We start from the raw sequence: 19,007 nt of genomic DNA, 5'->3' as shown, positions 1-19,007 counted from the left end.
CTCCCCGAGTGGCTGCATTAGATTTATTGAGGCAATGAACCCCCTGCCTAAGGCATGGGATTTGATAAATGTGGCTCAACTCCCCTCCAAGATTAGAAAGGGGATAATGCAAAGGAGCACCTTCTGCCTCCAAGAGGCCGCGTGGAGTGGCGGAAAAAGAGTATTAACTCACACTAGTCGTGGAGTTTGAGGAGCTTGGATGGGCGGGGAAAGCAATTCACCATGATTTAATACTGAAGCAGCGGAAAATCCCACAAGTCCACACAAAAGCGTGAAAGGGGGGCCAAATGTGCCCCAAGAGGTGAATGCCATTACATTATTACGTTTTCCTCAACACAAGACACAACACATACACAACACCCTGTATACTCATCCTGATGTTCGGAAAAGAAGCCCAAAGAGAGGAAATAAGAAGCTTTTTGTTTAATTTTTAGGATTTCCCCCCTCCCTTTTTCTCCCCAGTTGTACTTGGCCAAATACCCCACTCTTCTGAGCCGTCCCGACCGCTGCTCCACCCCCTCTGCCGATCCGGGGAGGGCTGCAGACTACCACATGCCTCCTCCCATACATGTGGAGTCACCAGCCGCTTCTTTTCACCTGACAATCAGGAGTTTCGCCAGGGGGATGTAGCGCTTGCGAGGATCACGCTATTCCCCCCAGTCCCCCCCCCCGAACAGGTGCCCTGAGCGACCAGAGGAGGCGCTAGTGCAGCGACCAGGACACATACCCACATCCGGCTTCCCACCCACAGACACGGCCCATTGTGTATGTAGGGACGCCCGACCAAGCCAGAGGTAACAGGGGGATTCGAACCCCATGCTACCTCCGTAGGCAATGGAATATGGAATAGACCACTACGCTACCCGGACCCCCCCCCCTCCTCTCCGGGAAATAAGGAGTTTGTGTTGTATACACTTGAGTTGCAAATTCACATCAATGTCACAGAGTCTTGGCCCGCAGGTAAATCCAAATCTAGGTCACCTTTTTGGTGGTTTTCTTAACCAGCCATGTTGACACTCTCCCTGTCTGTACTGTCAGCACACTGGTGAGCACTTAAGGCGGGAATTAATAGCAATGTAAGGCTAAAATTACGAAGGGAAGAGGAGCGCACTGCTAGTCAGTTAACTGTAGTCTCAGAAGGACTCAAATGATCCGTTAGCATCGACATTAATAAGACACTCACATATATTTGCCGTTCCTTTAGGGATGGGGAGGTAGGAGCCCACACTCCAGGCCCGTCCGTGGTAGTGCCTCTTACAGCGGCCGCAGTCTGGTCCTGTGGTGTTGTGCTCGCACTCACAGCCCAGCTTCCCTTTGTCAAACACGCAGCTGTTGGCGTGCAGGTTACACTTGCATCTGAGAGGGGAGAGATGACAACAAAAGCAGCAGATGTGAACAGGCGTAAGTGTGGGCCCATTCAATCGATACCTCATGGCGGCAATGCACAACAAGCTCTACCCTTGCCAGGCATTAATTTATGCATTTTTGATTTTTTTTGATGGGAGTAAATTGAAATCCTGGTGGGTTATCTGACTTGGATCATGCCTCCACAGAGCTTCATTAAATACTGTCGTCTCAACACAAGAACATACAAACACACACAAAAAACAAGGGCTCATTTGTCGCTGCCCCTGTGGAGAGAACAGCGAGGCAGATAAAGTCACATTTACTGATCTGGGAGCAAAATGAAAGACGCTCTGACACCCCAAATTGAACAGCAAACAGAGAACTAATAGATGGAGGAGCTGTCCGGGCATGTCTCTTTCCAAACACGAGGCCTCGAGGCTGCTACGATGTGTGGTAGGGATCCCACAGACAAGAAACCCTTTTTGGTCAGTGGTGTGGTTTATTAGCCGGAGAGCTGTGGCAGACCTGACAAGATACTTCTGACAGGGGAAAGGAAAAGGGCTGACGGCTTTCGGGGCTCCACTACGCCCCTCTTTTTGACCGCATGAGAGAAGCACGTCCAGACCTGCAGGAGAACGCACCGGTTTGGGTAACAGAGGGAGGTTTGCTTATGAGGAAAGGTTGGAGAGGATGTATGGGCGCAGTCAAGACTGGGAAAGAAACACGTGACAGGATAAGTCTGCGTTTGTGGGTAGCATAGTGATCTATTCCATTGCCTACCAACACAGGGATCGCCGGTTTGAGTCCTCGTGTTACCTCCGGCTTTGTCGGGCATCCCTACAGACTCGCCGTGTCTGCGGGTGGGAGTCAGGATGTGGGTATGTGTCCTGGTCGCTGCATTAGCGCCTCCTCTGGTTGGTCGGGGTGCCTGTTTGGGGGGCTCCCACGCAATACGTCCCCCTGGTGAAACTCCTCACTGTCAGGTGAAAAGAAGTAGCTGGTGACTCCACATGTATCGGAGGAGGCATGTGGTAGTCTGCAGCCCTCCCCGGATCAGCAAAGGGGGTGAAGCAGTGACCAGGACAGCTCCAAAGAGTGGGGTAATTGGCCGGATACAATTGGGGAGAAAAGGGGGGGGCGGGGGAGTCTGCGTTTGTTTCATTAGATCTAGCAGTGTCACGTTCTATATTCGACATATAGAATCCCAGTTTTCCACTTAACTCTCAAAAAGGGTCAAAGGTTACAGCTGGTGACCTCACTCAGCTTGAAAATAAAAGAGTGGGGCCGCGTGGGCGAGGCTATTGAGTAGATCAGACACAGAAGCCTTCTCCTGGGGTTGGGCGGCTCGTGTTTCATACGGTGCCCGTGTTTGTTTTTACCACACGCTTCCGAGGGAAGACTCCTCCCGGCTGGGACCTAAGTGGAGAGGATCTGTTGTCACCATCTGAAGTGAACATGAGAAAGAGAAATTACTGGACTGGTCTGAAATACATCCATTCTAATTGACTTTCTGACCTTCGTGACATCTCACATTAAGGACAGATAACTGCTGGAGACAAAGGGGGGAAAAAGAACCTTTTCTAGAAGTGGGAAGTGCACTTGATGGTCAGTGGCGGGGGTTATCTCAGCTAAATTAACATATGAAGGTCAGACAAAACCTTATCTTCTGAGTGTGTGCCAAATGCCAACCTAAACGAAACATCTGTGCTGAAATAGCTACGATTTAAAATAATTTCTCATTTAAAGTCTTTGGCATGTGCTGTTGCAATGCTGCAAGAAACCCATTTGAAAGAGGGGGATTTGCAGAAATTAAAGCAAAGATGGGTTGGCCTCGTGTTTGGGGCCCCAGGCAGCAGTGCTTCACGGGCATTTTGAGTTCTAAAAAAGGTTTCTTTTAAATCAACAGCTAATTGCCGACAAGGAAGGGACATTTGTTGCAATTTCCGGACTTCTTGAGAATAAAAAATATACTCTCTCTCTCTCATCATCAGCCGCTTCTCCGGGGTCGGGTCGCGGTGGCAGCAAGCTAAGTAGGGAACACCAGACGTCCCTCTTCCCAGCAACGCTCCCCAGCTCCTCTTGGGGGGATCCCATGGCGTTCCCAGGCCAGAATGGACATGTAGTCCCTCCAGCGAGTTCTGGGTCTACCCTGGGGTCTCCTCCCCATTGGTCCTCCTGGACCAGTCTGCAATGCCGGAAGTGGGCACGCCCCAGTCCGTGCCTGCATTGCACCCTACCCCAATGCTCATCCCCGCCAGGTGGTGGGTCCACGGAGTGGTGGGCCCATATTGTTTTTCCGGGCTTGGACTGACTGGGCCCCATGGGCCAAGGCTCAGCCACCAGACGCTCGCTGGCGAGCTACCTTCCCAGGTCTGGCTCCAGGAGGGGGCCCCAGTTTCCCTTTTCTGGGCGAGGTGCTGTAGCTCTGCTTTTGTAACTTCATAAAAATATACTTTTATAAATAAATATAAGCAAAAATATAATATAGTATAATAATAACAATATAATAGAATAATAAGTAAAAATGTGCTCCTGTCCAGGTACACTGGTGATACTAATTTGCTTGGCAGGGAGTTCAACTAGGTTTGTGGTCCAGTAATAGACCGTTCTAACCATCCCCTTCCAACAGATGCTGCCCTATCTGCAGCTTTTGAGGAAATTCAGAAACTTTAGGTTTAACCGCAATATGGTGTTGTCTTAATCCAAGTTGTTATGAATATACTTTTTATTCTAAGGTCCATAATTCCTACTCCAGGATAGACTATTTGCTATTGTTAAATGTCTTAAATGAGAATATGATTAACGCTGAGATTCACAATATATTAACATCAGACCATGCTCCTATTTCTGTAGTATTTTCTCCTCCCTCCCTCCCTCCCTCCCTCTCTCTCTCTCTCTCTCTCTCTCTCTCTCTCTCTCTCTCTCTCTCTCTCTCTCTCTCTCTCACACACACACACACACACACACACACAGACATATATAGGATGTTCAACAATACCCTGTTAAGGGATGAGAAGTTTGGTTCATTGGTAAAAAACAAAATAGTAGACAGACTTCTTTACTGTAAATCTAAACTCTGTTTCTTCTGTCCAGATGGCATGGGAGGCTTTTAAAGTTACATGCAAAAGGTGCATCATTAGCTACTCTGCTGTAAAACAGAGACAAAGGTGTGAAATAAGAAATATTTTCATTATGGAATTAAAGACATTAGAAAAGCAGCATATGAAGGATCCTAATAATCTGGAGTTTAAAAAAAATCTATGTTACTCATTAGGACAGAGTTGCATGCATCTTTGAGTGAAGACAACATTTGCTTTGTATAATTTAAGGTGGAGATATTTTGAAAATGGTGATAAAGCTGGTAAAATGTTAGCTCTCAGACTAAAACAAATGGAGAGCAAACACCTGATTCCTGCCATTCACAGCTGCAAAGGGTCTATAATATGTGAACTAAGACAAATGAACTTGGCTTTTGGAGATTATTATTCAAACTTATATGATTCTATATTTAACTTTACCTTAAAGGGAGCCAATGATTTTTTTTCCATACTCTGTCTTTGCCTGTGTGGAATAACACTGATAAGGACTATTTGGAAAGGGCAGTCTCTGAGACAGACATTAAGTCTGCAATTAAAGTGCTCACTGCTGCTAAAGCAACAGTGGAGGATGGTTTTACTATTGAATTTTATAAATGTTCCCAAGACACACTGTCCCCCTTCCTAAATGTAGTGTGTAATGACATTATTGCTAATCAATCAATGCCCAGTTACCAAAACGAGGTAAAGACCACCCACAGATAAATAACTTCTGTCCTCTCAGTCTACTGAATAATAATTGTGAGATATTTGCACAGATGCCTGCAATACGCCTCGAAAAAGCAGTTCCTTCTTTAATTCACATAGATCAAGAGGGTTTCATTGCTGGCCGTCTTGCCTACAGTAACATGAGGACATTTTACATTCATGTTAAGAGCTACGTCACTTCAGCATCCAGCTGTAGCAGTATCAATGGATGCTGAAAAAGTCTTTGACCAGATAGAATGGTCTTATTTATTTCATACACAAACAAAATTCGGTTTTGGTCAGACTTGTCTACGTTGGATTAAGGATCTTTATCATAAACCAGTTGCATGTATCAAAATCAGTGATATGGTACTGTCCCCCTTTCAGCTTTTCAGGTCTACCAAGGCAGGGTTGTCCAGCTCTGCCATTTAATTTCACACTAGCACTTGAACCTTTAGCCTGTGCCATCAGAGCCAATCCAAACATATCCGGTATCAGCCATTTTGGGTATGATTTTTTTTAATCCCCCCCCCTTTTTTCTCCCCAGTTGTATTCGGCCAATTACCCCACTCTTCCGAGCTGTCCCCGGTTGCTGCTCCACCCCCTCTTGTCGATCCCGGGAGGGCTGCAGACTCCCACATGTCTCCTCCAATACACGTGGAGTCGCCATCCGCGTCTTTTCACCTGACATTGAGGAGTTTCGCCAGGGGGACGTAGCGCGTGAAAGGATCACGCTATTCCCCCCATCCCCCCGAACAGGCGCCCCGACCAACCAAAGGAGGCGCTAGTGCAGCGACCAGGACGTCACCACTCTGAATGTCCGCCTTAAAGGAGCAGCAGCCCCTGGTGAATCTACCCTCATTTGTGTATCTCCACAATATATCATATATATATTTTTTTTTTGTTTTTTGCGTACGGTCTTTTGGCGCCCCCGCTGATGCGGCGCCTGTGTGCATTGCACCCTCTGCACCCCTCCTCGTTGCGCCGAAATGTAATAACAATATTGATAATTCCTTGATCCTCCATTCATGTGAGGTAGCTAAAGAACTTCACAGATGCCTTAGTATTGTTGCCCTATCTTTCCCCTCATGTCCTATTTGGATGAGCCTCTTATTTACTGCTGGAGAGAAACCTATTGAGAAGAAACCCACTTTATTTTGTCATTGTATACTTTACAATGAACTTTGTTCGCTGCATTTAAGCCATCCTATTGTATAGGAGCAGTTGGCAGCTGCAGCACCCGGGGACCAACTCCAGTTCCTCTTTCCACTGCCTTGCTCAGGGGCACAGGCAGGAGTATTAACCCTAACATGCATGTCTTTTTGATGGTGGGGGGAAACCGGAGCACCCGGAGGAAACCCACGCAAACACGGGGAGAACATGCAAACTCCACACAGAAAGGACCTGCGGCGGCCTGGGGTCCGAACCCAGGACCTTCTTGCTGTGAGGCAACAGTGCTGACCACCGGGCCACTGTGCCGCCCAACAAAGTATGGCAGCAAAATATTATTATTGCACTTACTCGATTGATAGCTGATGGAAAATTGTTGATTACAATGAACTGAAAAGGCAACACAAATTGAATGACTCAATTTTTTTCAGTATAAATCATATTAAAGAATCATATGACTAGGCCATTATCCCAAGTCATAAAGATTCGGTGGATAAGAAATTGTTGGAAGAGGCTTCCAGGTAGCGTAGCGGTCTATTCCGTTACCTACCAACATGGGGATCGCCGGTTCGAAACCCCGTGCTACCTCCGGCTTGGACGGGCGTCCCTACAGACACAAGCCGGATGTGGGTATGTGTCCTGGTCGCTGCACTAGCGCCTCCTCTGGCCGGTCGGGGCGCTTGTTCGGGGAGGGGGAACTTGGGGGAATAGCGTGATCCTCCCACGCGCTAAATCCCTCTGGCGAAACTTCTCACTGTCAGGTGAAAAGAAGCGCCTGGTGACTCCACATGTATGGGAGGAGGCATGTGGTAGTCTGCAGTCCTCCCCGGATCGGCAGAGGGGGTGGAGCAGCGACCGGGACGGCTCGGAAAATACAAGTACAATTCGGGAGAAAAAGAGTGGGGGGGGGGGGGGGGGGAGCCGAAAAAAAAGAACTTGTTGGAAGCAGTCAATGGTAAAAGGAACAGTTTCTAAATTGTAAAACTTATTATCCCGCACCACTTATAACTGCTGTGCAACCATTAAGCCACAGTGGGAGAAAAACCTGGAGGTATGTCTCACCACAGAGCAAAGGGGAAAGAGTTTGCGACATTCAAATTATTAATTAAATTGTGTGGGGTTACAAAGTTATCCAGTTAAGTTTTACTTAGGTCACATAATAACCCCACAAAGATGAGAGAAAATTAATTGAAATGTTTTGGATGAATATGCTGGCATGGCTGTGGTGAGATAAGTACACCGATGAGTGCATCAACTGTGGCACTGCCCAACAGTAACACAATTTTCAGTTGATGTTACGAATTTGTTAAATTCTATTTTATGTGTAAATATTCCAGTATGCCCTACAGCGTGTTTAGTGGGCAGGAAGGGAATCAGTTCCCAAAGGATGCAGCGGCTGATTGGACTAGTACAGGGGTCGCTAACCATGTGCCATGGAGAGAGTCATGTGTATGCAGGTTTTCATTCCAGCCGGACTCCACACCAGGTGATTTCACTGATACATTCTTCCTCTTTGGTTGAAGGGTTGCTAATCACCTGGTGTGGAGTCCGGCTGGAATGAAAACCTGCATACTCATGGCTCTCCGTGGCACACGGTTAGCCACCGCTGGACTAGCATGTCTCTCAGTGAAGAGGACAATACTGATCCACTGTAAAGTGAGGAAATCCAACTGTTTATGTTTGGAGAACTGGCTCAAGGAATATCTGGACCTGATCTCGATGGAACAAGCGACCACGACTCTTCAAAAATTCGCCAATGGACTTGAAGGTCCTTGGACTTCAATAAGGCCATTCCTGAACTCAACACATCTCATCTAGCTATGCATTCTTGTGGAGGTTTGTTCATACAGGTGGTTGCTCTCTAAAATGTCCAACCTAAGCTGAAATAACATTAAAATGATGTTTGTGTTGAAATGACATGGAATCGGTATTTATGCGCGACTGTTGTCAGTTGGTGATAAAAATGAATCTGTTGGTTGAAACCAGGTTTGCTCTGCACTCTCTCTCTCTGCCCTGAGGTATTTTTGGGGTGGTGGATCTGGCACTTGACTCACTGCGGAGTCCCCAGGCTAGTGCCCCTTCTCGTTACCAGCCTGCTCGTTACCCCGCCCCCACTCTTGATACGTCATCAAGATGGCGCCGCGGGCGGTACGCTGGGCTCGGCGCTCTCCTGTACTTTTTCTGTTTTTGTTTATTTGTTTAGTCTCCGGCGACCTTTGTCCACTGGACAAACGGAACAGACTTTCTTTTTGTTTTACCGGCTTTAATTGAACGTTTTAACGGAAGTCTTGCCGAGGTCCTGATCGGTACAGCCCTGTGTGCGGTCTACGAGGAAGACGCCGAGGGGGGAAGCGAGCCGGAGCGCTTCTCACACTGCGACGGCGGGGATTTAGAACCGCCCTCCCGTCAGTCCACCTGGCGAACGTCCCCTGTCTGGCCAACAAGGTGGACGAACTGCTAGTCCTAAACAGTAAAAACTCAAGACTTTTCCAGATCTGCCGCCCGGTGCCTCGCTGAAACCTGGCGGGAAAACAAGAACGGGGTGGCGGCATCAGATGCTTCTGCATAAACGAAGGTTGGTGTACGGATGTCCCAGTGCTGAGGACATCATGCAGCCCTCACTTAGAGACCTTTTTAATTGACTGTAAACCATTTTATTCACTGTGGGGATTTTTATCATTTATTCTGGTCGGTGTCTATATCCCACCCCAGGCCTGTGTTAAAGAGAAGTAAAATAAACTTTATTATTGTTATTAAAACAAACACCTGGCTGAAAAAAAAATACAAACATGGAGCGCAAATATCCAGACTCCCCACTCATTATCTTTGGGGATTTTAACAGAGCAAACCTCAGTCACGAACTGCCAAAACATAGACAGCATGTTAAGTGTCCCACCAGAGACCAAAGCACTGGGGATCACTGCTACACAATATTCAGTGACGCCTATCGCTCTGTCTCCCTTGCAGCCCTGGGCCTCTCTGATCACTGTCTGAGTCATCTTATCCCAACCTACAGGCAGAAACTAAAATCTGCAAAGCCCGTGTTAAAACTGCGAGGAAATGGACCAATGAGTCGACTGCACTGACTGGCGTGGTTTTGAGGCTCCATCTACAGACCTGGACGAACTTACGGACACTGTGGCATCTTACAGCAGCTTTTGTGAGGATATGTGTGTGCCCACCAAAACCTTCTGTACCTTTAACAGCAATCAGCCCTAGTTCACAGCTAAACTCAAGCAGCTTTGTCAGGCCAAAGAGAAAGCCTAGGGGCGTCCGGGTAGCGTAGAGATCTATTTCGTTGCGTACCAACATGGAGATCGCCAGTTTGAATCCCCGTGTTACCTCCGGCTTGGTCGGGCGTCCCTACAGACACAATTGGCTGTGCCTGCGAGTGGGAAGCCGGATGTGGATGTGTCCTGGTTGCTGCACTAGCGCCTTCTCTGGTTGGTCGGGGCGCCTGTTCAGGGGGGAGGGGGAACTGGGGGAACAGCGTGATCTGCCACGTGTTACGTCCCCCTGGCGAAACTCCTCACTGTCAGGTGAAAAGAAGCAGCTGATGACTCCACATGTATGGGAGGAGGCATGTGGGGATGGAGCAGAGACCGGGACGGCTCGGAAGAGTGGGGTAATTATTGGCCGGATACACTTGGGGAGAAAAAGAGGGGGGCCTACTGGAGAAGCCTACTGGAGTGGAGCTAGGATCTGGTACAACAAGCCAGAAATACACTCACAAAGGAGATCAGAGTGGCAAAAAGGTGCTACTCTAAAAAGCTGAAAGCAGGTTTTCTGCCAACGACCCCTCTTCAGTCTGGAGCGGTTTGAAAGACATTACCAACTACAGGAGACCATCCCCCCACACTGCAGGGAACCATCAAGGGGCTGATGACCTAAATGGGTTTTACTGCAGATTTGAAAAGCAAACTTTTACACCCCTCCCCGTCTCCGACTATAATACACAACCAACTGCACTCCCTGCCAGCAACTCCCCACTGAATCCCCACCTGCACTCAAGATCTGTGTTGAGGACATGTGCCAGCTCTTCCAGAGACAGAAGACCGGGAAGGCACCACGCCCGGAGGGCGTGTCACCCTCCTGTCTTAAAGTCTGCGCTGACCAGCTGGCCCCCATTTTCACAGGATCTTCAACAGATCACAGGAGCTATGTGAAGTCCCCTCCTATTTCAAGAGCTCCACTATTATCCTGGTCTCCAAGAAACCCCGTATCACAGGATTAAATGACTACAGGTCAATTACCCTAACGTCTGTGGTCATGAAATCCCTCAAGAGACTGGTGTTGGCCCACCTGAAGGAAATCACAGGCCTCCTGCTCGACCCCTTGCAGTTTGCCTACTGAGCAAACAAATCAGTGGATGATGCAGTCAACATGGGATTGTTCTACATCTTCCAACACCTTGACTCCCCAGGGACTTCAGCTCAGCGTTCAACACCATCATCCCAGATAATCTTAGCTCCAAACTCACCCAGCTCACTGTACCAGCCCCCATCTGCCAGTGCATTAAAAACTTCCAAACAGACAGGAGGCAGCTGGTGAGGCTGAGGAAAATCACATCCAGCACCCGGACAATCAGTACCGCTGCCCCCCAGGGATGTGTGCTCTCTACTCTACTCTTCTCCCTCTACACGAATGACTACACCTCAGGCGATCCATCAGTTAAACTCCTGAAGTTTGCGGTCGACACAACCATCATTGGCCTTATCCACGATGGTGATGAGTCTGCATATAGACGGGAGGTTGATCAGCTTGCCCTCTGGTGCAGCCATAACAACCTGGAGCTGAACACGGTCAAAACAGTGGAGATGACTGGACTTCAAGAGGAGCCCCCCAACACTGCCCCCCCTTCCACCATACTCAACAGCACGGTGTCTGCAGCGAAAACCTACAGATTTCTGGGTTCCACAATCTCCCAGGACCTAAGGTGGGCATCCAACATATTTGCTTATATATAATACAATACAATGCAATACAATACAAACAACCTTATTAATCCATCTAGGGGCAATTTGTTTGGAGAAGGTTGTGACACAAAACACAGTAACATGCAAACAAACAAATAAAACAAACAAGAAATAATAACACCCGAGGGAGCTAAATGTGGAATGAAATCTATAAAAGTACACAATAAGATAAACTTGATAAAAACAATAAAACAGTCTGATAAAAAACACTATGGAGCATTTAGTAATTGAGTTGCAGCAGGTATGAATGATTTAGAATAACGGTTAGTTTTGCAAGCAGGTAAAACATAACGACGCCCTGACGGCAACAGAGAAAATTCACTTGCTAGAACATGTCCAGAAGAAGCCAAAATACTTGTTGCTTTCTTGAGGATTCATTGGTTGCAGATATATTTGCGTGTATATATATATATATATATATATATATACACACACACACACACACACACACACACACACACACACACACACACACACACACACACACACACACATACACACACACACATATATATAGCCATCCATCCATTATCCAAACTGCTTATCATGCTCCGGGTAGTGGGGATGCTGGAGCCTATCCCAGCAGTCATTGGACGGCAGGCCGCAGAGACACCCTGGACAGGTTGCCAGGCCATCACAGGGCCATATATATATATATATAAACGTCTTTAAAAGAAACACTCAATGGTAGGAAGACTGCTCAACAAACGAGGAGCAAAATAATCCAGTGATTCAAGTAAATTCTTTGAGACAGTACAAGCCTGTTTCATGCATAAGCAATCATCCTTATCCTTAGATCCTTAGATTATTGCTTATCCTTAGATGATTATATAAACTTTGTTAAAAGAAACACTCAATGGTAGGGAACGTGCTCAACAAATAAGGAGCAAAATAATCCAGTTAGTCAAGTAAATTGTATTGTATGAGGCTTGTACTGTCTCATGAATTTATAGCAGTCCATCAGGTCCAGGTTCTCGGCTCTTGTCCATGAATGTCTTGTTCTAGTAGTCCATTTCTCCTCAGGTTGTCCTGGTTCCCCAACACCTGATGCAGACCTTGTTAACTTGGGTGATGTCCGAGCCAGTATGACTGTATTCATCTTAGCCTCACTCATGTCTGAGGTAGTTGACTTGTGTACCATTAGGAGTCGAAGCCATGGACGTTTCCTGGAGACTCATCCCAGCTGGGATTTGAACCCTTGACCTCCAGCGGGAAAGCCAGCATTCTTAGCTACTGAGGTATCCAGCTGCTTAGGTCTATCCAGGTGACCCAAGATGCAGGCTGTGCAAAGATGACCCTGAGACAGTCCAGCACTTAGTAGCTGGGTGTAAAATGCTAGCTGGGAAAGCGTACACTGAAAGGCATAATCAAGTGGCTGGGATAGTGTACAGGAACATCTGTACTGAATACAGACTAGAAGTCCACAAGTCCAAATGGGAGACACCGCCCAAGGTGGTTGAGAATGGCAGAGCTAAGATCCTCTGGGACTTCAACTTCCTGACTGACAAGCAGGTGCTGGCTAACCAACCAGACATTGTAGTGGTCGACAAGGAACAGAAGACAGCACTAGTGAATGATGTAGCAATCCCCAGTGACGGAGACATCAGGAAGAAAGAGCATGAAAAGCCAGAGAAATACTAAGGGCTGAAGGAAGAAGTAGAGTGGATGTGGACGGTGAAATCCACAGTAGTCCCAGTGGTAATTGGAACACTAGGGGCTCTGTGTGCAGAACCCTCAAACTCCCAGGCCACTGGTAGAGGACCCGAAGAAAGAAAGACACACACCATCTGAAAAAGGGTGCGAGAGAGATTTATATAGTGGACAGTGTTCCGTGGGACATCCAAACACTTGGATATTGTTTTGTATCCCATTTCTGCCTTCTGCGTTTTAATCACTTTGTCTCTTACTTCAGTATTATGCTCCTTTGTCTTCTTTTTCTGATGGAGTTCACACCCAGCTAATGAACTGTACACAAAGTGCTTTTTATACCCATAAACCAGACTGTTACTTTAATATCTTACAGGGGCACACTAATGATGTCCAATTATATTAACCTGAGTTTGTTTTAGGAATTATTTGTCTTTTGTGTTAACTTGGAGCTTTCAGAGCACAAGGTGTTAAATACTTATGCAAGCACTATATTTTAGTTTTTAATTTATGAATAAAAAGTAAGCGAAATATGACGTATTTTGGCTTTGGGAACATGCTGTTAGAGCATATGGGTTCACAAAAATTGTTCAGGAACAGATGTTATTAGTGATGACTGTCAAGGGGGTTGAATACTTTTGCATGGCACTGTATTATGTATATACACATACACACACACACACACACACACACACACACACGCACACATATATATATAAATTATTCATACACAAGCATATTGGCATTTCCACTGTCCACTGTAGTGTTAATGTGTATTGGTATTTCCACTTTTCAAAGTTAGCACAAAAATAGTAGCTTGATGGAAATACAGGCACTAGCATGGCTACGCTCACCCACCTTCTTTTCCTTTGATATTTTAGCCAGTTTCTATATAGTATGTGTACCTCAGAATCTATTTTATTGCCCGTTCAGTTCTCACAAGGGACCAGTACCACAGAGACTGTGCACTGGTGAAAGTCTGACTAGGGCTTATGTATTTTTGAAGTCAGAGAAGAGGTTTACTAACAGGCTCCAAGAACCTGGGGATCACATAACTTACTCAATACTCAAATGACCTTGTAAACTTTCAGTCCAAGTAGGAAAAAAAAATATTACAGCAAAAACCCAACTATATTGCAGGAAAGTGATTTGAAGACCATAGCTGTCAGCTTAATCAAGTTCAAAACAAACAGCCCTCACAAGTCATCCTCCCTTCACAGGTTAAGTCTTGTTTTCTAATGTTAGCCGTCATTGTGAAGTGGATTGAAAACCTGGCCAGATTCACATCAAATAAATGCTAGAGTGGTTCTCAGCAAATTCCCCACTGTCCTTAACTTTTTAATCAATTAAACTCCCCGCTCTATAAAATTAATGACTAGCTGTAGCTCCTCTGCCGTGCAGACAGCAGCATCTCCCAGAAGTCAAGAGCAATGAGATTTGACCTTCCACTTAATTAAAAACCAGCAAAATCTGGATCATCAGGCCCAACCCAGTATGAGCCAGAGCACTGATAGAGTAGAGGATATGGACACAGGAGAATTCTGGGATGCGATGCTTTTGCCGCTGGCATTGTCATATTGAAATCAGAGAGTTCCTCTGTCCCTGGTCACAAGTGCAAAGAGGTCCCTGTACATTCAGCCTTTTGAACTGGCACCATTACAAAGACACGTTTCATGAAGTTTTAATGACCTTTTATCCTGTGCTCAGCCCGCAAGCAATTGGCATTATCCATTATCCAAACAAGTGACCCTCCCTGAAGAACTAAAGAGATCATCTGCACCCCTCTGTCCTTCCGTGCACTGCTTCCTCTTCATCAAAGGGTATAAATGTTATGCTTGAGGACGATATAACCTGAATATCGTGTGTGTGTGTGTGTGTGTGTATGTGTGTGTGTGTGGGGGGGTCACTAGTAAACTCTACCTTATATCACACCGGTCTAAATGGGTGTGTCATCGGATTACCGGTGTTGTTGGTTACCTCTAATGTCCTTCTTTGTGACTCCCTAAAATACAAGGCTAACAGAGTTTGTATCTTTATGCTTGCTCTACGATCCAGGTGAGGAAATCACAGAAAGGTGAACTGGTTCATCTGGACACAGCATTTGTTGAGAGAAACGTTTCGTCACTCATCTAAGTGATCTCTTCGGTCTCACCTGACTGCAGGTACCCCCATCCCTTATAAACAATACAGCTACACAACGACCGAAACCAACGATAGGCTTCATATGCAAATTACCGTGACCATTAACTAGAGTTTCAATCAGTAGTTGCAATCACAGCATTGTCAAATGGTGACAGATGTACTCTTAAGCCCCCCCCCCCCCCCGGTTCAGGGACGGTCAGTTCCTCTTCACGTAGGGCTTGTAACATCAGCATAGCTGTCTACAAATAGTGCCTTTTGTGGAACTTTGTACATGTAATGTGTTTCAGTATCAGTTGTTTGTTGGCCCTGTGGTGGCCTGGCGGCTTGTCCAAGGTGTCTCCCCCCTGCCGCCCAGTGACCGCTGGGATAGGCTCCAGCATCCCCGCGACCCTGAACAGGATACGCGGTTTGGATAATGGATGGATGGATGGATGGATGGATGGATGTAGATATGCTGTGAATTCTGCCAAGATAAAAGTTGTGTGTATTTACTGTTTTGAATAGATACTCTACTTCTGGTACTAATCTTGATTCTGAAACACTCAGTTATGGTCTACATTTCGCGCATTAAAGTTAGCATACCATATTGCTTCTTCTCTGCAAACTACAGCAAGTCGTAGACAGGTCCGTTTGAAAGAAATCCAGTCAACAGTGGCGTAAGGTGAGGCAAAGGGCCGATCTCCTCTTGACAGCCTGAAGGAGACAGCTGCAGCGCTCAGTGTCTTTCTCCTCTGGCTCCTCCTGCTTTGACCTTGGCTTCTCTGAGCTTCTTGCCGCCGCGTTGACAGGCTGGCTATGTGTAACCCGGCTTTTCTTCTTCGTGACAGCTTCTACTCCCTGAGTCAAGATGAGCTCGTCTCTTAAGAAAGGAGCGTAGAACTTTTACAAAAGGGGTGAAAGACAACACAGCTCCTCACAATGCCTGGTTGTGTGGAGGAGCTGTGAGAGGCCGTGAGAGGCAGGTCTTTGCTCCCTGCTCATATCAGTGTGGAATATGACACCATGGAGTACACAGTATAACACAAGAGCAAGAAACCCTTAAAACCCTGATGAGAGCTTTTTAAAAGAGCAATACACGGAGAATATGTAGACCACACTCTACTGCTTGTCATGGCCTCATAAGGGGTCCCAAAGGGTCCACAAGGTTTTTGTTTTGTTTTTTTGCTGCAGAAGATTCTTGGCGCTCTTGAAACGCTAATGTATTAATAAACACCCTATGGGAGCATTAAATGCAATGTGCACATTCTGTTTATCTGTGTACATGTTATTAATCTGTCCTGCAACTGTCCAGATCAGCTGGATGTATGGGCTCGGTCTGCCATGGTGGATTTGAAAAATGCACTCATAGCCAAAAGAGTTTAGCCACTGGTTGAGCTGTTAATCAGGGCATCTTTTAGTAGATTAAAAAAAAAAACTATGAGATTTTCATAAATGGAGTTACAGCAGATTAATGGCAGCCGCGGTCACATTTACAGTAATCAAGCCTGTTAGTGTGTTTTAAATAAACCAGGACATGTTTACCCGAGAGTAATCACCTCTGTCACTGTTCAGCCCGCGTCCCTGTGGTGACGGGTGGAATATTAAGCAATGTGTCACAACTAAATTTGGTTGTATTACCTCTGCGGCGTAAACACAGAGACTACATAACAGCGAATGTAATGTCATTAAAAATAATTGCTGGGTTCAGCTGAGGCCGTGGGGATGAAGGCCTAAATGAGGTTGGAAGACTACAGGACTGATTAAGAAAGACAGAGTCCATTTTAAACACAGCGTCAAACCATTTTAACCAGGACAGGGGTCGAGTTGGAATATATACTATATATACATATACATATATATATATATATATCCATCCATCCATTATCCAAACTGCTTATCCTGCTCTCAGGGCCACGGGAATGCTGGAGCCTATCCCAGCAGTAATTGGGTGGTAGGTGGGGAGACACCCTGGACAGGCTGCCAGGCCATCACAGGGTGGACACTCACACACACATTCACATCGAGGGACAATTTTCAGTATGGCCGATTCACCTGACCTACATGTCTTTGGACTGTGGGAGGAAACCGGAGCACCCGGAGGAAACCCACGCAGACACGGGGAGAACATGCAAACTCCACACAGAGGACGACCCCCAAGGTTGGACTACCCCAGGGCTCGAACCCAGGACCTTCTTGCTGTGAGGCGACCGCACTAACCACTGCGCCACTGTGTCGCCTATATACATAAAAACTTTGTTAAAAGAAACACGTAATGGTAGGAAAGTGCTCAACAAATAAGGGGCAAAATAATCCAGTGATTCAAGTATAAATTCTTTATGAGACAGTAAACAGGCTTGTACTGTCTAATAAAGAATTTACTTGAATCACTGGATTATTTTGCTCATTTGTTGAGCACTTTCCTACCGTTAGGTGTTTCTTTTAATAAAGTTTATATATATATATATATATATATATATATATATATATATACATACACACAGACACATAAGACAAAATAAAAATAGATGAAATAAGGTGCAATCATTTAGAAACAGTGGGAAAATGGCAAGTACTCTATTTATAAAATGTTAAATGAGAATTTTTAAATGAGTTATTTACAGAATGAGAAGTTGCAGAATAAGCGTTATTTACAGGCTGTTGTGGGCTTTATGCAGCGTCTATGAACAGAGGGTACAGTGGGGCAGAAAGATGTATTGCACTGTGTTTGTGCATGTGCACAAAGAGAGTTTATTTTAGCGAGGCTGTCAGCAGAGGCCGTCGTGATGAAGGCCTAAATGAGGTTGGAAGAACACCGGACTGATAAAGAAAGACAGAGTTCATTTTAATCACAACATCAAACCACTTTTAACAAAGACATTCCTCAGTGGTCGAGTTGGGATTCAACCCCCCCCCCCCAAACGTTGGCTAGCTTTGACTCTGCCCAAATGTCCTTGAGTAAGATGGCGAATCCTTTTAACCTGCTGGATTGCTATTCTGAAGCTAACAACACACTCTTACCAGTAGCTAGTCTCACAAGTGTTTCTTGCCTCTGTTTGGTCTGCCTTCAACCAGCCAAGCCCCAGTATCATCTTATCACACGCTGCCAATACCTGAGTTGTGTTATTGGCAGAATACACAGTGAGAGAACCCTGCCCTGATGTCTTTCACTGATCGTCCATTGCTTTGTTGGAGTTTACAATATTGTGTCTGTGATGTATGTGTCACTGTACTGACTCAACTAGGGCAGAGGATACCAGTTACACATTATGACGAGGCGAACACGTTGGTTTTACCAGTGAACGTTTTCAGTTCATGCGATCTTAACTCCAACGAGGGGGAGTCAGTAAAACAAGTGCATTATTAATATTATTGTTTCAGCCATCGTGCAGTACAAGAAGGTAGAGAGAGGCTTTTTCAGCTGATGATACATTTGACATGTATAAGATGAACCGAAACGGTTGGAACTGGGTATTTGAAGAGTAGAGGATCCTGAAATGACATAAAATTTGAAGTAACAGATGTTGTTATTAAATAAGTGTTGCAATTAAAAATCATTAATTTCGAATAACTTTATTTACAAACACTTTTAGTATGGATTCTTTCCATTAAAATAAGTAAAGTTTATTTCCTAAAAATGGATAGGCTTGAATGCAACCCCCTTCATTTCTTTTCCACTGCACCGAGGACCTAACCTGTGTTCGCTGCCTTGATCGATAGCACAAAAAAATCCATCTCTTTCTGCTCTATACCTTATCACCTATTCCCTTCAACGGGACCAGAAGATCTGCACACCTCTTACCTGTAATACACGTGCATGAGCTATGAATCCATAACTGAGAGTCCCTTACAACTCTCTTCAAAAAGATGCTGTGGGAGCCTTGCATGCTCGGACCACTGATGGTTTCGGCAGATGTGGGAAGATGAAGGCTGTGACGGGCTAACTTTGGCCTTGCTGAAACTTTAG

General features: G+C 45.8%; 1 protein-coding gene across 1 annotated transcript in view; it reads right to left on the bottom strand.

Moving 5' to 3' along the window:
- Positions 1-19,007, bottom strand: part of LOC130124327 (netrin-G1-like) — a 74,306-nt gene that overhangs the window by 13,715 nt on the left and 41,584 nt on the right. Inside the window, exon 3 of the mRNA XM_056293785.1 lies at positions 1,184-1,356. Within this exon, the coding sequence (XP_056149760.1) occupies positions 1,184-1,356 (173 nt within the window). The remainder of the gene's footprint in view (positions 1-1,183; positions 1,357-19,007) is intronic.

Source organism: Lampris incognitus, chromosome 14, assembly GCF_029633865.1.
Source record: "Lampris incognitus isolate fLamInc1 chromosome 14, fLamInc1.hap2, whole genome shotgun sequence".
NCBI classification, from domain to species: Eukaryota; Metazoa; Chordata; class Actinopteri; order Lampriformes; family Lampridae; genus Lampris; species Lampris incognitus.
Note: the sequence above shows the minus strand (reverse complement) of the source record. Positions and strands in the feature narration are given on the sequence as shown.